General features: G+C 41.1%; 1 protein-coding gene and 1 long non-coding RNA gene across 6 annotated transcripts in view; one reads left to right on the top strand and one right to left on the bottom strand.

Annotated features, from left to right (window-relative positions):
* LOC132210538 (uncharacterized) overlaps window positions 1-24,586 on the top strand; it is a 61,153-nt gene that overhangs the window by 29,692 nt on the left and 6,875 nt on the right. The gene's annotated exons all lie outside the window — the stretch shown is intronic.
* Window positions 1-24,586, bottom strand: part of tmem44 (transmembrane protein 44) — a 51,920-nt gene that overhangs the window by 21,182 nt on the left and 6,152 nt on the right. For 2 of the 4 annotated variants that reach the window (XM_048542895.2, XM_048542894.2), the window contains exons 2-5: window positions 18,060-18,186; window positions 14,942-15,035; window positions 11,704-11,855; window positions 2,206-2,292 (exon numbers count right to left, since the gene is read on the bottom strand). In XM_048542895.2, coding sequence (XP_048398852.1) covers window positions 2,206-2,292; window positions 11,704-11,855; window positions 14,942-15,035; window positions 18,060-18,186 — 460 coding nt within the window. The remainder of the gene's footprint in view (window positions 1-2,205; window positions 2,293-11,703; window positions 11,856-14,941; window positions 15,036-18,059; window positions 18,187-24,586) is intronic. The other 2 variants (XM_048542896.2, XM_059651101.1) reach the window with 1 other exon arrangement.

Here is a 24,586-nt window from a genome sequence, read left to right on the forward strand (position 1 = left end):
CCAGTCTCCCTCCACTGACACCCTCATCCTCCTCGCCAAACTCATCCTCACTCTCAACAACTTCTCTTTCAATTCCCCCCACTTCCAGACAAAAGGGGTGGCCATGGGTACCCGCATTGGCCCAAGCTATGCCTGCCTTTTTGTAGGTTATGTGGAACAATCCCTCTTCCGCACCTACACTGGCCCTAAACCCCACCTCTTCCTCTGTTACATTGATCACTGTATCAGCACTGCCTTGTGCTCCCACAAAGAGCTCAAACAGTTCATCCAATTCACCAACACCTTCCACCCCAACCTTAAGTTCACCTGGACCATCTCTAATACCTCTCTCTCCTTCCTGGACATCTGTCTCCATCTTCGGCACTCACCTAGAAACTGATATCCATTTCAAGCCCACCAACTCCCACAGCTACCTAGAATACGCCTCCTTCCACCCACCTTCCTGCAAAAATGCCATCCCCTATTCCCAATTCCTTTGCCTCCACCACATCTGTTCGCAGGATGAGGCAGTCCACTCCTGTACATCTCAGATGTCCTCATTTTTCAAGGACCACAACTTCCCGCCTGAGAACACCCTTGACCGTGTCTCCCACATTTCCCGCAACTCATCCCTCGCATCCCCTCCCCACAATCAAAACCAAAACAGAATCTCCCTCATCCTCACATACCAACTCACCAACCTCCGGATCCAAAGCATCATCCTCCGACACTTCCGCCATCTGCAATCCAATCCCACCACCAAAGACATTTTTCCCTCCCCACCCTCATCTGCCTTCCGGAGGGACCACTCTCTCCGTGACTCCCTTGTCCGTTCCACACTCCCCTCCAGCCCCACCACACCTGGCACTTCTCCCTTCAACCAGAGGAAGTGCTACACCTGCCCCCACTGCTACCCCCTCACCCCCATCCTAGCTCCAGGAAGACTTTCTACATCAAACAGATGTTTACCTGCACATCTGTTAATGTGGTATCCTGTATCTGCTGTTTCCGTTGTGGCCTCCTCTACATTGGGGAAACCAAGTGGAGTCTTGGGGACCGCTTTGCAGAACACCTATGCTCGGTTCACAATAAACAGCTGCACCTCCCAGTCACAAACCATTTCAATTCCCCCTCCCATTCCATAGGTGACATGTCCATCATGGGTCTCCTGCACTGCCATAACAATGCAACCCAAAGGATGCAGCAACAACAACTCACATTCCGCTTGGGAACCCTACAGGAGAATGGTATCAATGCAGTCTTCACAAGCTTCAAAATCTCCCCTCCCCCTATCGCATTAGCAAAGCCAGCCCAGCTCGTCCCCTCCTCCCTAACTTGTCCTTCCTCCCACCTATTCCCTCCTCCCACCTCAAGCCACACCCCCATCTCCTGCCTACTAACCTCATCCCACCCCCTTGACCTGTCCGTCCTCCCTGGACTGGCCTATCTCCTCCCTCCCTCCCCACCTACACTCACCTTTACTGTCTCCTCTCCACCTATCATCTCCTCTATCCATCTTCTATTCGCCTCCCCCTCTCTCCCTATTTATTTCAGAACCCCCTTCCCCTCCCCCATTTCTGAAGGAGGGTCTAGGCCCGAAACATCAGCCTTCTTTTATAGGTGTGGTTCATTTTCAAATGCTGTTTTATAATAGACCCATGCATTGCTTTGGGATATTTCATTGTGAAAAATGATACCATATACCAGCAACAAGTTGGTGCTGTTGTTCAATAGAAAGAAAAAAAAATCAGGTAAGATATATAACCAATCTACTCACAATGAATCTCCCATCTCACAGCAATCGCTCTTACATCAAGTAACTTACAAGGAAAGTGAGTATCCCTCACTGAAACCTGATACATCAGGACAATTTTAATCACTGACACAGAAATCTTTTTCCAACAGCTAAATGAACAAATTACCTTCACTCTGTCCACCTGCAGTCAGATAGAAAGTCACAACAGAGGACAAAAACAACTTGTACCAGAGCCATCAACTCCAGCACATTTGAAATCACTTCATAACCAGACTTTTATGCAAAAATCTAAGTAATGCATTAATTAAAAATCCAAAATTTCAGGTATTTCACTCACCTCTTCCTACTTCCATGATCTCTGTCAACACCAGAACCCTCCAAACATTTAACATGAACCGCTAATTCTAACCTCTTAAGTGTTCCCAAATTTAATTGCTCTACAATTAGTAACTGTGCCTATTATTACTTACTGCCTTTAGTATCAGAGGAAACTTTGACGTCCAGGCAATAAAAACTGCAATCACCCCCAGCGCATAACCAATGATTTCAGTATTATCCTATAAAAACAATACATTTTATAAAAGTGAATTGACGAATATTAGTTATATTCATAGACTTTGATGTCACCATTAGTGAAATTTTCCAATATTTGCCACCTGCTAACACTAACATAGAGAAACAGATTTCGGGAAACGACAGGAAGAAATGTGGCCTTGTCTGCCACAGGTTACTAATTTTCCTACGGAGGTAAAAGGTGTGGCCAGCAATGACTAAAAAAACAAACTCAGGTCTAAGCATAGATAACACTGTGAAGCTGGATGAACACAACAGGCCAAGCAGAATCAAAGGAGCAGGAAAGTTTGACCTTTCGGGTTGAGACCCTTCTTCAGAAATGAGGGAGGCATCTACACCTCCCAGTCACGAACCATTTCAACTCGTGCGTCCCCCCCGCCCCCGACAACTCCTCGGACGACATGTCCATCCCTGGGCCTCCTGCATTGCCACGATGACACCACCCGAAAGATGCAGGAACAGCATCTCATATTTCACACAGGAGCCCTGCAGCCCAAGGGTATCAATGTGGACTTCACAAGCTTCAAAATCTCCCCTCCCCCAACCACATCCCAAAACCAGTCCAGCTAGTCCCCCGTCTCTCTAACCATTCCTCCCACATCAAGCCCCACTCCCATCTCCTACCCACTAACTTCATCCCGCCTCCTTGACCTGTCCATCCTCCGTGGACCGACTTATCCCCTGCCTAACTCCCCACCTACAATCACCTTCACTGGCTCTAACCCCGTCTCTTTGACCTGTCTGTCTCCTCTCACCCTATCTCCTCCATTATCCATCTTCTATCCACCTCCCCCTGTCTCCCTATTTATTTCAGAACTCCCTTCCCCTCTCCCATTTCTGAATTAGGGTCTCAACCCAAAACGTCAAACTTCCCTGCTCTTCTGATGCTGCTTGGCCTGCTGTGTTCATCCAGTTTCGCACCGTGTTATCTCAGATTCTCCAGCATTGGCGGTTCCTACTACCTCAGGTCTAAGTGTATCTAGTATCAGATTCAAAGCAAACATTGTGAAGCTTGGCAAAGTACGGTCAGATTATGTCTATGAGATTATCACAATCTGGAAGGACTTTCAGAAACCTTGCTCAACACTGCTATGATCAACAGATAAACAAAACCATCCCATAGGAATCTTTTCCACTGTTGCTTGGGAAGATAATTTACTTTTGAAATAATACCATTGTGAAGTTTACATAACAGTAACAAGGATATTACGGTACTGAAATATCCAAGCAGAAACTTATTGTAACTTGCTATTTTGTACAAACGTTCCATTCAGAGAAGTGACCTTCCTAAATTAACATTAGGCTAATAGATTACAAGAAAGGAATGCATTCAGTTGCGTTTATTCGGGTTTTTGAAGGAAGTGTCAACCAGGGAGGATAGACAGATACCAGTAGAAGTGTTCCAGAAGAGAAGGTACTTTATAAAAGGTTCAGTGAGAAGTAACCATGGTGTTGAAGGTAGTACATTGGCATTTACTATTAGCATACAACTGGCTCATGGGCATGAAACACGGAGTGGGGATAAAGGAATCCTTTTCAGGTTGGTGACCCATGACCAGTGGGGTTTTACAGTGATCAGTGCTGGAACTGCAACTGTTTACAAAATACATTAATGACCTGAGGGAAGGACGTGGATGTATTGTAGCTAAATTTGTAGCCAACACTAAAATAGGTCGAAATACTGGTTGTGAGAAGGATATGAACAGTTTACAGAGAGATAGTAAAATTTGAGGCTGGATGAACACAGCAGGCCCGGAGAGATCGTGATAGGTTAAGTGATTAAAAAGTTGGTAAATGGAATACAATATGGGAAAATGCAAAGCTGTTCATTTTGCAAAGGAGAGTAAAAGAACAAGAACATCATCTAAATGAACAAAATATCATTTAAATGAAGAAAAACTGCAGAAAGCTGCAACACAGGAAACTTGTGGGTACTTGTGCATGAAACATAGAAAGCTAGCACACAGGTACAGCAGGTCATAAGGAATACTAAAGGAATGTTGGCCCTTATTTTAAAAGGAAGTCTTGCTGCAACTGTACAAGGTGTTAGTGAGACCATATCTAGAGCAATATAAGCAATTTTTGTCCCCTTATTTAAGAAAAATATCTTTTTATTGAAGGCAGTTCAAAGAAGGTTCACTTGAGTGATCCCAGGAATGAACGAACTGTTTTTTGAGCAAAGTTTAAACAGGTTGGGACTCTAGTCACTGGAGTTTAGAAGAATGAGATGAGCTCATTGAGACATATAGGGTTCATCAGAGGCTTCACATGGTAAATGCTGAGGGGAAGTTTCCCCTCATGGGAGAGTCCTGGACTAGACAACCTAGTTTCAAAATTAAGGGCAGCAAATTTCTTTTCTCAGAGGGTTGAGAATCTTTGGAACTCTTGGCTACAGAGAGCTGCGGGGACAGACTCCTTGTGCATATCCAATGCTGAGATAGGTAAATTCTTGATCAGTAGGGGAATCAAGGGATACAGAGAAAGGGCAGAAAAGTGGGTGTGAGCGATATCAAATCAGCCACAATCTGACTGAATGGTGGAGCAGGCTCCAGGGGCTGAACAGCCTACGCCTGTTTCTATTTCTTCTGGTGTTATGCTTCAAGTAGTGTGGGTTAAGATAGAACGAGATACCTTTAAACTTGGGTCATATCCCAGGAAGTGATAAAATCAAGAGCACATGTCTTAACAGCATATTGACATACAGTGTCCTTTGAAGATATACCAACTGTGAGGCACAACACAACAAACAATACGGAATAACAAAGTGTGGAGCTGGATGGACACAGCAGGCCAAGCAGCATCTCAGGAGCACAAAAGCTGACATTTCGGGCCTAGACCCTTCATCAGAGAGGGGGATGAGGAGAGGGTTCTGAAATAAATAGAGAGAGAGAGGGGGAGGCAGACTGAAGATGGACAGAGGAGAAGATAGGTGGAGAGGAGTGTATAGGTGGGGAGGGGATAGGTCAGTCCAGGGAGGACGGACAGGTCAAAGAGGCAGGATGAGGCTAGTAGGTAGGAAATGGAGGCCTGAGTGAGTATTAAAATGGACATGCTCATAAATCTTCTGAATGCAAGGAGCCAAAGTCTAGGGTATTATACCAACTGTAAGGAACTACTACAAAGAGAAGCTGCAGTAATACTTCATGTTGATTTTTTGGAGTAATCCAGATTTTTGAGATTAAAGCTAGAATTCTTTTCGGAGTCCTGTTATGGACATGAAGGTCTGCCTTAAGCACAAGCATTTCTTGTGAGTTTTCTTTTATTGGACGGAAACACTACTCGCGTCTCTCTCATGTTCAGCAAAAGAGAGGAGCATGAAGTGTAAAATGCTCAACTAACGCAACAATTAGTTTAGGTATGTTAAATAAAGCAACAAGAAAAAAAAAAGCTTCTCTGAAACTTTAAATTCCATCATGTTCATCAATACTAAAAAAGCACTTAAACCCCTTTTACTGCTCTTCTCCCTTGCCTTTCCAGATTTTTTTTTATTTTTAAAGTATTTATCATATTTCTTTCTTGAATCAAATTATGATTGTTGCTTCCATCACTATTTGTGGGAAGGAATCCATGTCCTAACAACCCTCAACAGTAAAATAATTCTGTTGCTCTCTTTTTTTTTTGGTGATTGTTTCAGATATTTACCACCTCGTGACAACCAGTGGAAATAATTTTATCTGAATCACAAATTGGCATAATGAATTTGAGAACAGACTTTAGTCAATTAGTAGTACAGAATTCCAGTATTGATTAAAAAAGAAGACGTTCTGTTGTAAGTCTTTGTCTCGCACGCTTCAGACCACAGCTCCCCATTGGTCACACTCCCATCTCTGAATTGTAAGATTTCACGTTCAAGACCCTCATTAGGGCATTAGCAGAAAAATTAAAGCTGACACTCCAGCTCAGAGGGAGAGCTGCCCTCTCAGATTCAATGTTAACCCAAGCCCCATTTGTCTGTTTGAGCAGATGCAAAAATTACAAGGCACTGTTCTGCCTCTTGTGCTGGCCAATCCCTTATTAACATCCCAAAAGCACATCTTCTGATCATTATCACGTTGCTATTTGTGAGAAGTTGTCACATTTTCTACATGACAACAGTGAATATAGGAGGTGTGGTTAGTAAGATTGCAGATAACACCAAAATAGGTGATGGAGTGGGCCGTGAAGATGATTATCTCAGAATACAACAGGACCTTATCAGTGGGCCAATGGGCAGAGGAGTGACAGATGGAGTTTAGCTTGAATTAATGTGAGGTGTTGCATTTTGACAAGGAAAAATCAGGCCAGGACTTATACAGTTAACGGTAGGGTCCTGGGGAGCGTTGCTGAACAAAGAGTCCTAGGGGTGCAGGTACACAGGATGGTGGAGATGGAATTTGGTGCACTTGTTTTTATTGATCAGAGCATTGAATACAGGAGTTGGGACATCATGTTGCAGCTGTACAGGATATTGGTGAGGCCTCTTTTAGAATATTGTGATCAATTCTGGTCTCCTAGTGGTCGGCAGGATGTTGCGAAACTTGAAAGGGTGCAGAAAATATTTACAGGGATATTGCCAGGACTGGAGAGTTTCAGCTATAGAGAGAGGCTGAATAGGCTGAATAACAAAGTGTGGAGCTAGATGAACACAGCAGGCACAAAAGGAGCACAAAAGCTGACGTTTCAGGCCTAGACCCTTCATCAGAAGAAGGGGATGGGGAGAGGGTTCTGAAATAAATAGGGAGGAGAGGGGGAGACGGACCGAAGATGGATAGAGGAGAAGATAGGTGGAGAGGAGAGTATGGGTGGGGAGGTAGGGAGAGGATAGGTCAGTCCGGGGAGGACGGACAGGCCAAGGGGGCAGGATGAGGTTAGTAGGCAGGAAATGGAGGTGCGGCTTGAGGTGGGAGGAGGAGATAGGTAAGAGGAAGAACAGGTTAGGCAGGCTGGGACGAGCTGGGCTGGGTTTTTTTTTAAGATTCCCTACAGTGTGGAAACAGGCCCTTCGGCCCAACAAGTCCATACTGCCCTTTGGAACATCCCACCCAAACCCGTCTCCCTATAACCCACACACCCACGAGCAATTTAGCATGGCCAATCCACCTGGCCTGCACACCTTTGGACTGTGGGAGGAAACCGGTGCACCCGGAGGAAATCCCACGCAGACACGGGGAGAATGTGCAAATTCCGCCAGACAGTAACCCGATGCTGGAATCGAACCCGGGTCCCTGGTGCTGCGAGGCTGCAGTGCTAACCACTGAGCCACTGTGCTGCCCCGTTTTGGGATGCATGGGGTTGGGGGAGATTTTGAAGCTCGTGAAATCCACATTGATACCATTGGGCTGCAGGTTTCCCAAGCGGAATATGAGTTGCTGTCCTGCAACCTACGGGTGGCATCACTATGGTACTGCAGGAGGCCCAGGATGGACATGTCATCAAGGAATGGGAGGGGGAGTTGAAATGGTTCGCAACTGGGAGGTGCAGTTGTTTACTGCGAACCGAGCGTAGGTGTTCTGCAAAGCGGTCCCCAAGCCTCCGCTTGGTTTCCCCAATGTAGACGGAGCCACACCGTGTACAGCAGATACAGTATACCACATTGGCAGATGTGCAGGTGAATATCTGCTTGACGTGGAAAGTCATCTTGGGGCCTGGGATGGGGGCGAGGGAGGTGGAATCTGCCTTCCCCTCTCTCCCTATTTATTTCAGAATCCTCTCCCCCTCCCCCTTTTCTGATGAAGGGTCTAGGCCCGAAACGTCAGCTTTTGTGCTCCTGAGATGCTGCTTGGTCTGCTGCGTTCGTCCAGCTCCACACTTTGTTATCTTGGATTCTCCAGTATCTGCAGTTCCCATTATCTCTGAATAGGCTGGAACTATTTTCTCTGGAGTGTCAAAGCCCCAAGGGATAACCTGATAGAGGTTTATAAATCATGAGGGGCATGGATAGAATGAATAGCCAAAGTGTTTTTTTCCCCTCGATGAGGGAGTCTAAATTTAAAGTGAGAGAGGAAAGATTTAAGAAGGACCTGGAGAGAAACTTTTTCACACAGATGGTGGTGTGTGTCTTAAAAAGTTGCCAGAGGAAGTAGTGAAGACTTTGACAACTACAACATTTAAAAAAGTATCTGGATGGGTATATGAATAGGAAGGGTTTAGAGGGACATGGGCCAAATGCTGGCAATTGGGACTAGGTAAGACTGGGATCTCTGGTCTGCAAGAAAGAGTTGGACCATAGGGTCTGTTTCCGTGCTGTACGACTCTGATAATTTGCAAGAATATCAATTTAAGGTTTATTGTATAAAAGGAGAGTACGGATTGGTTAGCAAGTGGACATATAAGAATCACATCCAGTGCTGACTGTCATATGGACCACTGGTTCATCTGTTCAAACTGAGTTTCCATTTTTATTCTACCTCCAAGAACAGACCTAGAGACAACCCATCAACTCCATCTGGCAGTGCAAGATTTCAAGCAATCTTAGATGAGACTGGAACACCCTGATCTCACTGCTGATTGCACTCAAAAAAAAACTCTGGGAACACGTAAAGCTTGGATACCATGAATGATATCTTTTGACTTGGCACCATGAAGGACAGGGGCTAGACTGATGAAATGAGTACAAAATCCAAGATCTAAAAGCAATAAAAAGATTAGCTCATCATCTGGCTCAACCACCTGGCCAAGAGAAAATGACAGCCTGGCATCAAGCATACAGCACACTTCAACTGTTAAATTGGGGAACTTCCAAAAGACTGATGGATCACTTTCAAGGAAAAACCTCAACTGTACTTGGATAATGGTGATGTAAGAGCTTCTACAAAGGTCCAAAGTCATTGAACCAGCACAGCAAGTGAAAACCCCTTAGGAGTGCCAATGGAAAGACACCACACACTGACAATGAGTCAGTCCTGGATCTCTGTTTCAAAGTGGTCTGAATATTCTTCAGTGCCAACTGCACAATGCATCTTCATTTCTACCATTAGGAAGGTCCTAGCTTTAATGTTTCTGCATTGGCCATCTCAGGAGAAGGAAACCTTCCAAAGAGCCAATGTGGTTTCACTGCAGTTCAGAGCCCCACTGACAAGATACTTAGGCAAATACAAGAAAAGTGTTGTGAGCAAAAGAAGCCTGTACATCATTTTTGTAGATTTCATCAAGATATTCAACAATATGAGCAGAGATGAAATTTGGAATAGCCTTGAAAAATCTGGAACCCATCAAGGACTCAGAACATGGTGCAGCAGTTTCATGAAAACCAGAGGTAGGAGCAAATTACTGTTGATGCTGGAATCTGTCCTGAAAACATAAAATGCTGGAGAACACAGTGGGTCAGGCAGCATCTATAGAGAGAAAGCAAGCTAACATTCTGAGTCTTGATGACTCTTCAAAGCTGATCATTAAGTGTGGAAGATTTATGCAATAGTAAGGGGGAGGTGTGGACCACTGGGGGAGGAAGCATGTTGATAGATCAGATTAAGTGATCCCATTCCTTCCCTTTCTTTTAGGTTTAATTGTTATGTTCTCTGTCACCATGTCCTCTCTCTCCTACCCCCGACTTCAATGGGACTGTCTGTGCTTTCCAGTCTGGCAGTTAGACACACCATTGTTCTGCTATTCTCACAATGCAATCACTTAATCTGAACTTTCCGCACCCTCTGTACCCCACGACCCCCACATACCACCCCCCACCAACACACACACACACACACACAATTTCATAAATGCTAGCCCCTCTGTACTTCACATCAGCTCTGATGAAGAGTAATCTAGACTCAAAATATCAGCTTATTTTCTCTCCATGGATGCTGCCTGACCCAATGTGATTGCCAGCATTTTTTGTTTTCAGTTCATGAAAACCAGTCTGGGCAAAACAAACACAACACTGACTTCTTGAACCCCTTCTGAATGTTCAACAGTGGGAAGTAGGGCTGTGAGATAGCCTGATCTTGTTCACCATCCTCTTCAGCATGATGCTGTGGTCAGCAGTGGAAGCCTTTCAGGACGGAGTTTACAAACGCTTCCAACCTTATCAATATCAGGTACCTTCCAGGCTCACAAAGAATCAGGAAAATCTCATTCATGATCTTCTGCTCACTGATGACTACTGCTGCCCTGGCCCACATCCAGTCAGACCTGCAATGTAGGCAGCTCAACTTATTAATTTAAAGATTAGTTCAAAGAAAAGTGAAGTCCTACATGAGCCTATGCCCCATGAAGAATATAGACCACTAAAGTATTGTCAGAGAGGAAACAGAACTCTCTGAGCTGAATGCAATCAACCAATTTACTTAAAGACAAGGAAGCGGACAATCGGCTTTTGAAAGCAAACAGCATATTTAGAACACTCTACAAGAGAGTATGGAGCAATGACAGCCTCAGGGAAAAGTCCAAACTCAAAGTGTATACATTCACAGTCCTCACTACCTTTCTATATGGCAGTGAGACATGACCCCTTTCTGTCATCATACACACCTTCTGAAGCATTTCCTTCAGTACTGCCTCCACACCATCTTCAAGATCCACTGAGACGACCACATCACAAACACTGAATGCTGGCCCAGCCAGTGATGCTCTCATCCCATGAATGAATTAAAGAAAGAGCTGAAGCTCATTAAATTGTAGTGAACATTCTTTAGGCTACACTGTGAACAATTCTAATCTTCAGGTTTATAAAAGGACAGTAGCACTGGAGAAGATGCAAAGGAGATTTCCAAGATTCATACCACTGTGTAGGTATGCCTACTAGGAAATAGAATAGGCTGGAGTTTCTTCCTCCACAAAAGACTGAAGGATGTCACAGCAGATTGTCTTTAAGCTTATGATAGGATATACAGGATTTGGTGTTTTCCTTGCAAGCAAGGCAAAACTAAGGGTCATAAATATTGTTGTTACAAATAACTCCATTGAGGAGTTCAGAAGGAAATTCTTTATCTGGAAAGAGTGTGATTCTTTACTCTAAAGAATTGGGGTAACAAAAGACAAAAGGGACTTTGAAGGGATGACTAGATAAATACACATGAGAAAGAAATGGTTTGTTGATGGGTCTAGTTAAGAACATCATGAATCCATTGCAGAATATAAATACCAACATGGATCTGCTGGGTCCTATGGCCTGTTGTTATGCTGTAAAAATGATCTAATAGCTGGTATCAATGGCAGGTTTCAACGCTGAGGGATCAATGGAAAGCAAAGCCCCAGGCTGAGAGTGGTCAGATAATTTCATACCCTCAAGCACAACAATTGAAACATTTCGATTATATTTTCAAATGCAGATGAACTTCAATCTGATTAGTTCCTGGGAACTCACAAGGTTAAAGTGAAACAGCTTAATTCAAAAATAACTTTCCTGAGTCTGCAAATTGGCCAGATGATTTTGTTTAGGTTAAATGAACAGCCAACTGACCACATGAGTACTATTTCACCTGAAGTAGTGTGGTAAGCAGTCTCCTTCTTGGTCCACGAATATCCACTTGAGGAACAGAATTCGTCCAGAAGTAGTAACTTGTGCCCATTGCGAAAGGTAAGCAAGCCATGAACATGGCACTTCTCCTTTTATTCCTTTGTCTTGGCCGATCTGTTTACAAATCACAAACAGTGTGTCAACCTTGAAGGTGTCCCTGTACAAGTGCACTCCTTCTAATAGAACACAAAAGGTACGCAGATTTTTGGGTGATGTACCAAGTACTTACTGTGTTCTCCAGCGGTTTATTTTGAGCACCTTTTTAAGTTGGTAAGGCATTTGCCAAAATTAGTTTTGCCTTGAAATGGTTTAAAGTTTTATTCCTTCTACATTTTTGCCCACTCTCAGGAAATTACATTGCTGCTACTGGATGGGGAGCATTGTGGGTTCATGATGCTTAATTCCTAATATAACCATCAGGCAATCCTAACACACCAATAATGACCAAATTGTTTTAATTTCTATATTTTTGATTGAAAACTAACTGCAAAAAGGGTTGTTTTAAAATGAAGACCAAGGAAAGAATTGCTGCATGTTTGAAAAAAAGTTACTGAAACTCATCGAGTTGCATTTACACGATAGCTTTGCAAGCAGTGTGACCAGTTGTGGAATCAAAGGTCATCAGCATGCTGATCGCTCTCTGACTGGCTCCTGGACAGGTGAGCATCTTGGGAGTTCACTGTGGAGTGGAAGAAGCTTCCAGCTTGAAGAACAGGTTCTACGTTTCTATCTCTTTGTTGTAAAAGTACCTGGCACCTGAAATAACCCCATTATTTTCTCCTACAAGTTGTTGTATGCCATTACCTTTAACCAGTAAGTATGTAAGCTTGTAATTATTATACCAATAGCTCTGTTCCTCCTACAATGTTAAAGAACCTGCAGAAAGGGGGTTGAAAAATAGAAGGACTTTGGAAGCAAAGGAAATATCTCATTGAACCCTGTGGACTGGTGTTCTTGAACTTGCTTCCCAGAATTTTTCTCCCTCCATCCATCTTTTTTGTCTGTCTAGGTTTGCCTGTAGGGGTCTTAAAGTTGGGTTTGAGTTTCAACTAAAACGGGAGTGAAATATTAATAGTCCATTGTTGTGTTTACCTATAGCTAGAATGAATAACAACAGTTCTTGTCAAGAAACCAGGCTGTAAAAGTGATGCGAGACCAGGAATCAGTTATATTGTTGCAGCAGCTTTGCCAAATCCACTGGAGCTGACAGAATTTGGTGCAATACAGAGGTTTTACGTGCCTTGAAATCATAAGCACTTAGTCCCTGTACAGATAGTACTCTGCAGACAGTAAGCACCTGATTTGTGGGATAGCCAGCACTGTAATTTATCAGAAGCTGAGTTGTCTGAATAGGTAATGGAGTTAGTCGTATATTCAACACTGATTTGAAACTTCCAGAAAGAATGAAAAAAAATTCACAATATTGGAACACTTCTAAAAGATGGCAAAGAATATTAAGATATTGTGGCTGGATAATACCAGCTGGAAGCATTGGGTCAAACCAGCAGTACTGGTGCAGTAGCCAAGACTCAAAACAATTAAGCATTCGGGGAAACGTGGTTCTCTGTACCAATTGCAAAACTGACCCGCCTTCCAAGACCTTTCAAACGTATGCAGTGTCAGAGGACACAGACTCACCAAAGCATTAAATCTGGTTCCTGAGGTGTACCAGGAGATTACAGTAAGATACTACCAAACAAGGGTGTGCAGAATATTGACATCAATAAGCATGAGCTGGACACTGACACAAACATAATTACATACACAAGCTTAATGGCCACCAAGGAGACAAGGCATAAAACAACATATGACCAACCAGTAGCATTGTTGGAGTGCAACGATTGATGTAAGTAATGATAATCTCCGAATCCCTACAGTAAACCTGTATGTTGACCTATCCTTTAGTATATATTTTTTAAAAAGTATACATATCAGTTGTAATCTTGCAATGAATGAAACCTTCTTATAAAGTCTCTCTCTCTACCGGAAACTTAGGTTACTCTTTCACTTAAAAAAAATGGTGGTGGTTAATTCTGAGGGTTACCACATCTCAGGCTAGGGAAGAGGGTGAAAAGTAGAGTTCTTCATGGTAATCTCAGCTTGTGCAGGAATTGAACCCGTGATGATGGCATCACACAGGGAGATGATGACCTAGTGGTATTATCACTGGACCGATAATCCAAAAGATCTAGGTAATTTTCTGTGGACCCATGCTTGAATGCTGCCACAGCAAATGGTGAAATTTGAATTCAATTAAATTTAAAAAAATCTGGAATTAGAAGTCTAATGATGATCACAAAACCATTGTCGATTGTCGAAAAAAACCTATCTGGTTCACTAACAGCCCTTAGGGAAGAAAATTGCCATCTTTACCTGGTCCGGACTACATGTGACTCCAGACCCACAGTAATGTGGTTGGTTCCTAACTGCCTGTGGGCAAATAGGGATGGGCAGTAAATGCTGACCTAGCCTGCGATGCCCTCATTCTGTGAATGAATTAATTTTAAAAAGTTGCACATCACAAACCAAATAACCAGCCAACTCAGCTACAGTTTATCAATCAAATGAAGGATTAGCAAAATTGTGTGAAGGAACCAGAAATGCAACGTATGTTCAAATTACCTTTTGCAAATATTGAGTAGTAGGAGAGATGCTCACAACTTAAAACATAGAAACCTTTAAAATCTTGAGGACAAGTTGGAAAAAGAACATTAAGGCTTCACAGATTAGAGTAACTAAGACTACATTCATTGCAAAATACAAAGTTAAGAAGAATTCAGGTGGAGGTATTCAAAAAAATGAACAGTTTTGGAAAGAGGTAAAAAAATGACTCAGAAGATGTAACTTCTTTCTGAGTCGGTCTCTCACAAAATTACGATCTTTGTAAATCTGCAAATCACATCAGACAAGTTATTTTGATAAATGAAGGCATGAGGTGTAAAATAAGGTTTGGATGCTTTCTTCAAGTAAAAGTAATTTGACTAATAAGATGAAAGGTACATGATTAAACATCAGTGACAGGTGACAGGTTAAATGATCATTACTGTGCTTGGTAATGTACATAACTAGGAATAAATGCTATAGCCATCAATAATTTATTGATAAATAGATTGAAATAGCTATTATCGTGTAATAATTAAAAAAAAGATTGCTTAATGATGCAGAGAACATAATGCTTTTCAACCCATCAATGTTTCTACCTGTTTTTGATCTGGATCTTGAACCACGCACAGGAAACAGGATTAGTATAAATTGAAGAATATCCACTGCTGCCATATAAGCTGCTGTAAAAACCTGGGAATACACAAATATATATAATGTCAGACTTTCTCTCCTTGTGTGTTCCTTACTGGTGAATTATATTCAAACAAATACTTTGGTAATCTTTTAATTGATGGAACTGTTTGAACTGACTAGTGTGATTTTAACAGTAAAACCCTTCCCAATTTTGTTCTGAAGAAGGGTCCCAAACTGAAACATCAACTTTCCTGCTCCTCTGATGCTGCCTGACCTGCTGTGTTCCCTGGAGCTCCACACTGTTAACCCTTTAAAAGATCATTTTGCCACTGGAACAGAAAATGCACACAAATTCCCTACAATCAGAATTACAGGGTCAAAATACATAAAACATTACTCAAATTTAGTGTGGTAAACCAGAAAAAAAGTCAGAATTTCGTAGGTTTTATTTCAAGCTGGGTTAATATCTAAAATTTATCGTCATTCTCTTACAAAATTATGATATTTATAAATCTGCAAATCACATCAGACAAGTTATTTAGAAAAACAAAGGCATGAGATCTTTCTTCAAGGTGAAAATAATTTGATTATTAAGATGAAAGGTACATGATTAAATATCATCAGTCCAGAGATTAGTTCCAAAACAGGCAATAAAAAATGCTCATTAACAGTTTTCCAGTTTTAACGTCTGCAATTCAAAAGCCATAATCTTGAACTTTTATCAGCAACTAAAATCTCTCAGTCTTTACAACCTATATAGTACTCCTCAACAGCAAGCTGAACTTTTTACCCACATTTAGGAATTGCTTTTGTTTTTAACTCAAATCATCAAGCAAGACCACAGTTAAAGTCTAAAGTTTCCTGGTTGATCTACAATGGCCCTACATCCACCACAATGATATCTTGGTGTATCTGCGTTGTAACTACAGTTGGTTTAATCATGAAAAAAAAAACCTGTCTGATTCTCTGATATCCTAGAGGGAAAGAAATCTGTCATTGTTACCTGGTCTGGCTTACATGTGACTCCATACTATACCAATATGATTCACATACATAACTAACTGCTTTTTTAGGCAATTAGGGATGTACAGTAAATGTTGGCCTAGCCAGTGATACCCATATCCCATAGACAAATTAAATATAAATCTTGCACAATGAGAAATAAGTAGATACCTAGTTGCTGGGTGAGGAGGAAGAAAAACATAATTGTAGAGAAGTGTTTCTGTAAGGCTTCTGAAAATTGTCATGACGGAACAGCCAAAGGGAAGGCAGCAGTGTTGTAGTTCAAGGTACAATTTTTTAGCGTAGAATGGAATTATGATGACCTGGTATCAGAGCTATGGGGACAATTGCTGAGAAATAAACCAGAAAAGATATGTTAAAAAAACAAAGCTGAGAATTAAAAATCAATTTGGTTAAGCATGGAGAGAGAGAGTGAAGTTTAGTTAATAAGTATTATTGGAGTGGTAGTGGCAGGTCAGTCTGAATGAGTTCTTTGTAGAGAAGGAATGTTGAAATAGTAGAATGTTAGAATGATGGAGATGGCAAGGCAAACAATATTTTGATGACTGGGGTTTAACTAAGCAGTATTGTTTACTTCCTAAATATGGGAAGAGAAAGCTCAACTAGATGCTGAGAAGTAACCTGCTGGAGGTAAAGACCAAGAGATTTTAGTTGCAGATAAAAGTTGGGGATTATGGCTTTTGCGCTGCTGACATTACAACATGAAATGATGTTAGATAGACTTCTTAGTTTATTTATTGGAATTTATTAGAATAATTTATTGGAAAGGGTTACTAACAACGTGTACATTTGAAAGAAAAGGATTTTTCTCAATGCAGGCATTGTAACGCTAGCTATTTTTCTATTTCTGTGCAATTAATAACACCTCTTGTAAATAAAAGTAAGAAGGACACATTCAATATTTTGACAGGGTAATGTTACCACCTCCCCAGTGGATAGGAGAACACAGCAGACAACACATTTGACAACTGGTGTGTAAAAGCTTTGTAAAAGTCCAAAATGGCATGCTATCCTATTCACCTCCACATATAGCAGGCAACTTTTTGCTCTTGGTAGATACTGAGCAGCTTAGGGAGAATATCTTGTTGATTAAAAACTCAAATTTCAAGAGATTAATGTTATAATTTTCATAGGCAAGGATATAGAAATTCAAGTTGTTCCAAATGTTGTATATTACAATATTAAATTGTATCAACTAGCTTAAATTTGAAACAGGTTGCATAGCATTGCACCCTTTCTCAATGACCAAAAGAAGCACTGAATGTTAGGTAAAGTTTACTTTGGTTGAATAGTAGAAATATTAAGCCATTTCATCATATATAAACCCTACCGTGCAGACAGAGACCATTCGGCCCTTCAATTCTACACTGACCATCCAAAGAGCATCCCACCCTATCCCGATAACCCCACATTTATAATAGTTAACCCACCTAACCTGCACACTACAAGGAAATTTAGTGTGGCCAATCCAACTAACCTGCATATCTTTGGAGGAAACTGAAGCATCCAGCAGAAACCCATGTTGACACAGGAAGAATGTGTTAGTTCCACACAGATAGTGTCTCAAGGCTAGAATCGAACACGGGTCCCTGACACTCTAAGGCAGCAGAGCTAACCACTGTGCCACCTATATTGAATTAATCAATTCTGTACTTCAGCATCCAAAACATTAGCAGAACAAATCCCAGAGCTGGGACATTAAAAGGAAATTAGTGCATTTTTGATTACAAGATGTTTCAGCAAGATGCGACTAGCCAACAGAACCAGGAAAAGCATCATAGGAAGGAAGAAATAACTAACTAAATAAATGAAGAATTAATTAAGATACATAAATATCAAAATTCCTGATGGCAAACTAGATGAAAATAAAATGAGGGATAACTTGTGCAAACCAAAAGAGGCAGAAAGGATAAAAGTGAAGGAGATTCTGGAGAAGTTGCAAAACTAGCAATGTAATGGTCAAGAAAAGCTGGTGTCAGAACCAAAAGGAAATTTTGACTCCAAGTAATGAAGGATCAAACTTCAGTAAAATAAATTCAATAAACTATAATGACCAACCTGAATACTCAGCTGTTTTGCCAGAAGCGCACCAAACATGTTGCATATATCTCCCAAGAAAGTATAGATGGTACAAGACAAAGATGCTTCTCTCCATGTTCTCCATTTGCAGCGCCAATAAAAGAGTCTAAAAACAAAATGTAAACAAATGAAACCCTGAATGCAATGGCTCTGATATTTCAGAGCTCCACAGGAACACAAAAGACCTTCAAAGGAATGAATTTCAACTCCCAGAACTGGGATTTATTGGGGTCATATCAGAGACTTTTTTAAAATGGGTCAGGAGTTGAACCGGCCTAGTATCAGTCCAACAGAAGCAAAAGGAGTACTGGTTGTTCAGTCTGCTCATAAGAATGGATTGATCATTCAAATGTTAGAACGAAGGCAGATGGCTTCACTGTCACAGATTTCCCAGGTATCAGCCAGATGAGATGAAATCGAAAAAGTAAAATTCTTTAAGACATGATTAGGGATCAGGAGGAGCTGAAATGTTTCCTACAGTCCCAACTAAGCAATCCATCAATCGCAACTCCACGATCTGTCAGCTACTGTGATCAATACTAGATCTACCTCCATTCCAGTCCCTGAAATCACAGCCACCTGACCACCAACTGCTTACCCTCCCAATCCACTCCCCTACACATGGATCTACCTACACTTTAGCCCTGTGAAAGAGATTTCGTGTCCAAAAGACCTCTAATCTGCTGCTCAGGCTGCCCATGGCCAAGGACCACAGAGAAAAAGCAGAGCTGCAATAAAAAACTCAGGCCATTCGGGAAACCTGTCATTTTGAGTTTGCTGACCTGACAACAACCTGCCCATACAGAACTCACCCACAGATTAGAATCAGGAATCAAACTGGAAACAGATTCATCAGGCAAAGTCAGAAAGCTGTAACTCTTTAAATCACTCATTTCAAAACATACCCATCCTTTGTGTACCACATACACAGATAAACTGGTATGTGCAAATTGGAGGCAGAACTAAGCCATTCAAATCCTCAGACTTGTTCCATCATTCAAAAAAAATTCCCGCTGATTATTTGAGTTCTGAATTCCATCTTACTATCTGCCCCTGCTAACCTTTGATACCCTTGCCTTGCAAGAATCTACCATTTTAAAAATATCCAAAAGTCTTGCTCATCTGCTGCACTTGCACACTGATTCATGTACTAGAACAAAGTGATCCATCTGCACCTTGAAATTCTGCAGTCATTTACTGTTTAAATTTATGACTTCTTCATTCTTCCTGCCAAAGTGAACAACTCCAATTTCTTCCACATTATACTCCATATGTCAGATTTTTGCCTACTCCCTTAAAAAGAATGCAGATTGACATTGATAGCTGAGGTCATCTTGACAACATTCTTTCCGACCTAACTTGGTGTCACCTTAAAATTTAGATTTCGTACCTTCATTTCCCCACATCCAAGTCTTTGACGTAAATTATAAAAAGTTGATGGTCCAGCAAGAAACCCTGTAGGACTCCACCTGTCGCATCCTGCCAATCAGAGAGAGGCCAATCTGTGCATACACTGTTTCCTGCCAGCCAGCTAAACATTTATCCATGCTAATATGTTACCCCACACCATAGGCTTTCATTTAATGCAAAAACACTTCATGGCAGCCTATCTGATCTAAATACAGTGTGTCTACAGTACGTGCTACTCCTTCTAAAGACTCCAATAAATTGATCAAACATCATTTCCTTCTTATTAAAAGGACAAAAAGCAGAAGGTTGGGATAAATGAGTCATTCTCTAGACAATGAATTGCACTGGGGGGCAGGGAGTGGGGGGGCCATAGTTCTCGGACCTCAACTGTTTATAATCAATAGAAATGATCTGTGAGCCGGGACAGTTAACTGTAAAATTCACAAATGATACTAAAATGGGAAACCAGGCTATGATGAAGAAATAAAGAGTTTACAGGTGGACATTGATAAGCTCGGAGAATGGGACAGAATGTGGCAGATGGAGTTCAATGTGAAAGTGTGAGTTTGTTCATTTTGGCCTGAAAAATAAAAGGACAAATTATTATTTAAGAGGAAAGCAGATTCAAAGTGCATCAGTGCAGAGGGATCAGGGTGACCTTGTGTATGAACCACAGAAAGTAGGTATGCAGGTGCAGCATATGATAAGAAAAGCAAATGGAGTCCTGGCATTTATTGCAAAAGGACTGGATTATTGAAGTAAAGAAGTGTTGTTACAATTATATAAGGTGCTACTGGCATATTACAACCAGTTTAGGTCTCCTTATGTGAGAAACAATGTGGTGGCACTGGAGACAGTTCAGATAAGGTTCACCAGCTTGATTCCAGGAATGAAAGGGCTGTCATTACAGGAGCATTTGAATAGCTTGGGCTTGTACTCACTGGAGTTCAGAAGAATGAGGAGGCATTTGATTGAGTCATATAAAATGCTGAAGGATAAGGTGGATGTCGAACAGACATTCCCACTTGTGGGACAGTCTCAAACAAGTGTTCACTGATATAGTGTGAGAGGAGGTAAGTTTGAAACTGAGATGAGGAGAAACTACTTCTTTCAGAGGATTGTGAATCTGTGGAACTCACTACCCTGAGTGCAGCGGAGGCAGAATCAATCAATAGATTCAAGAAAGAAATGTTATATATTTCTAAAGAAAAGCAGGATAAAGGGAACTATGAAGCAGGCAGGAAAATAGAGTTGAAACCAGGATAAGATCAGCCTTGATCATGTTAATTGGCAGAGTGGGCTCAAGGGGCTGAATTGTCTACTCCCACTCCTAATTCCTATAAAACCATGCTGACTCTTCTTGATTACATAGACTTTTCCCAAGTGCTCAGCTATAATCTCTTTAATGATGTATTCTTTTTCAATTTCCTGTTTTCTGCCTCCCTCCCTTCTTTGATAGGGCAGTTATACTTGACATTTTCCAGTCTGCTGGAACCTTTCTTGAATTTAGGAAACTTTGAACACCAAAATACCAATGTATCTACTAACTCATTAGCAAAGCACTTTAAGATGCTAGGATGAAGTCGACCTGGATCCAAAGACTTGTCAGTCCACAGCTCCATCAGTTTACTGAGCGTCACTTTCCTCATGATTGTAATGTTGCTAAGTTTCTTTCTCCCTTCCTCTTCTTAATTTACAGGGTTTTTTGATTTTTTTTGTATGTCTGATGTTGAAAACAGAAACAAAATATTTGTTCATTCCACCCACCATTTCTTTGTGCTCACGATTAACTCTCCAGTCTCATATTTTAGAGGATCAACACTCACTTTAATAACTTTTCCTTAAGTATCTGTTGAAACTCTGGCTATCTGTTTTACACTTCATTCTTTTATTTCCTCCTTTTTAGTAATTCTCTTCCATTCTTTATAGTTTGGTCAATCATCTGACCTGCCACTCATCTTTGTACAATCATACTCTTTTTCAAGTCTGATATCTTTCCCTTACTTCCTTATTTAGCAAGAGAAGGTGAGTCCACCTTTAGAAAGTTCTTTATGTAGGAATCTGTTTGAAAATATTCTGACATATCACCTTACATATCTGCCACTGCATCCAGTGATCTATCCCCTAGCCTTATAGGCTTCTATACATCAGATAACTCAGATTTCATGCTTGCACAGTTGTCCTTATTTAGATTTAAAATACTAGTCTAAGACTTGATCTTCTCCCTTTTAAACAGGATGTAAAATTCAAGCATACGGAGTTCATTCCTACCTAGGGCTGCCTTAGCTGTGAGGTAATTAATTAATCCTGCCACATTACACAATACAAATATAGTAGAGTCTTCTCTCTGATCAGATTCAGGAATTTTTTTAAAGCAGTACAATCTCAAACTTATTCTACAAACTCCTCAATGAGTATGAAGCATTTTCCCAGGGTGGAGGGGTCAAGGGTTCATGGCGCAGAGAGGGGAGAAGTTTAAAAGAGAGGTGTGAGGCAAGTTTTTCACTCAAAGGGTGGTGAGGACCTCGAACAGACTGACAGGTGTGGTGAAAGCAGACACAATAGCAGCATTCAAGAAGCACCTGGCCAAATACATGAACAGGAAGGGATCCTGCAAGTGAAGGCGCTGTCAGTATGGAAGTGCAAAAGGTATTAGTGCAGGCTTGGACGGCCAAAGGGCCCATTCCGATGTTGTATTGTTCTTTGTTCTCTTTGTTATTACTTCCATTCTGATTTTCCCCCTTTTATGTGCAGTTTAATGTCACTCATGATTATTGCTGTTTCTTTATCACAAGCACCCAATATTTCTTATTGTATACTTCTTTTGTCATCATGTTTACGATTTGGGAGACTGCAGATCACTTTCACTAGTGACCTCCACACCTGTGTCTCATCTCCCCCTAAAGTGGTTCTACATCATGATCCTTGATCAGGACTGCAGCTGCTTCTACTCTTCTTCAACATCAAATATTCTCAATCTTCAAAATCCAGTCCTTGTCATTCTGCAGCCGCAAATCTATAACGATTATTAGATCATATTTACTCACTTCAGTGTGTGCCATCAACTTATTTACTTTGTTATGAATAACATGCGCATTCAGATATATGGCCTTCAGTTTTATTATCTTTGTCACATCTTGTTTTGACTGATGGTATAGTTTTAGGCTCTCTCTCTGTCTCTTCCTGCTATTGCCTGATCTTCATTTTTCACATTATTATTTTGTTCTCCTGCCTTGACTCTATCTTTAGATTTGTTACATATAATCAAGCTTGATGCCTTCCCTTCCCCATCTTCCAAGCATAATTCTTGAAAGGACCATCCCAACAGTACAGAACTCACTTTCCTCAGTACTGCTTCCAGTGTGTCATGAACCAGAACACACATCTCCCACACAGCTTTTCATCTGCAAAATCACTTTTCTAATCTTATTCATTCTTTGCTAATAATAACCCTCAGGTATTTTGGAGATCTGACCTCATGTCGTGACCACACAAATTTTAAATCGGATTTTGCCCTAAAAATGTCTTCTGCATTCAAAAGCATTGAATAGGGAGTCAACGAATGCGGTCAGCCAGAAGACACTAAACATTAAATCACAAAACATGTCAAGCTACATAGAACTTAAAATTGTATGGGTGTGTTACAGGATATCCTGGTAAAAGATAAAGTAAGAGCTATAAGCACAACTCTTTCTAGCCAAAGGACGCTGTAATTTGGGTTATACATGATAACAATATAACATAATCTTAATTTTACTATACTTATGAACTCTCTCACGATATGAAATTTCCTGGAAATGATATCCATGAATAACAATGGCAGTAACAAATATCAGCAACATTAAATAATACAAACTTGTATTGTAAAACTCAAATGCTGAGTTCCATTCATATCAGATTTTTCTATCAGAAACAATTCTCGTTATTCTAAACAAAATCATGCTGTTACTATCTTTGCCTACGTAACAGCAATAGACTTCAAAACCAATTAATGAATTAATTATGTAGCACGTTGGGGGCAATGAGGTAATATCAGGTGCTACATAATTCTTAATTTTTTAAAAAATGTTTCATACAATTTTGAAGCACACTTTATGAACAAATATGGGTGCCATTTTGTGCAAGCAACTTCCTTCAAGAAATCACAGACGATTAACTGACATCCTATGAATGATTTTGCTTGATCAAACAGAAATGTTGGTTTGGGACCTGATTATTCTCAGCTTTTTAAATACCTTGCAGGGATCTGTAACTGGCAGATAGATGTCAGATTAGGAGATCATGGAGAGGTTATCCACTTTAGTGTGATATACAGCAGCTATTATTATTCAAATGGAGTTACACTGCAGTTAGTGTAGTCATCTATTGGGTATGATTCATAGATGAATCACAAAAAGTTAACACATTAATAAAACAAAGAGCCGCAGATGCTGCCAGACCTGATGAGTTTCTGCAATACTTTCTGTTTTTGTTGAAGAAGTTTACTTGCAGGATTACATGTAGCTAGGAAGACAAATGGGATATTGCAAGGGGCTTTTTGCATAAGAGTAGAGAATGCTTTTTCTTAATTGCTTCATGGGGTGTAGGTATGGTTCGCTGGGCCCATATGTATTGTTCATCCTTACAGGTCCTTGAGTAGATGGTGGTGGCCTACTTGAACCACTGTAGTCTTCTGCTGTAGGTAGATCCAAAATGCCATTAGAAAGAGAGTTCCAGGACTCTCACTCCGCAACACAGAAGGAGTGGAGATGTATTTTCAAGTCAGGATGATGAGTGGCTTGGAGAGCTTGCAGGTGGAGGTATTCCCACATACCTCCTACCAGACCCTGTCCTTCTCAGCAAAGCGGTTATGGGTTTTTTAAAAGTGCTGTCTAAGCTGATTTGGCAAATTTCTGCAGCACATCATCTGAATAGTACATACTATTACTGAACATCAGTGCTAGAGGGAGTAGATGCTTGTGCTGCCAATCATGTGGACTGCTTTGCCCTGGAGGTTTGGGGACCGCTTTGCAGAACACCTCCGCTCAGTTCGCAACAAGCAACTGCACCTCCCAGTCGCAAACCATTTCCACTCCCCCTCCCATTCTCTAGATGAC

The sequence above is a fragment of the Stegostoma tigrinum genome, chromosome 14 (assembly GCF_030684315.1).
Source record: "Stegostoma tigrinum isolate sSteTig4 chromosome 14, sSteTig4.hap1, whole genome shotgun sequence".
In the NCBI taxonomy this organism is placed as follows: Eukaryota; Metazoa; Chordata; class Chondrichthyes; order Orectolobiformes; family Stegostomatidae; genus Stegostoma; species Stegostoma tigrinum.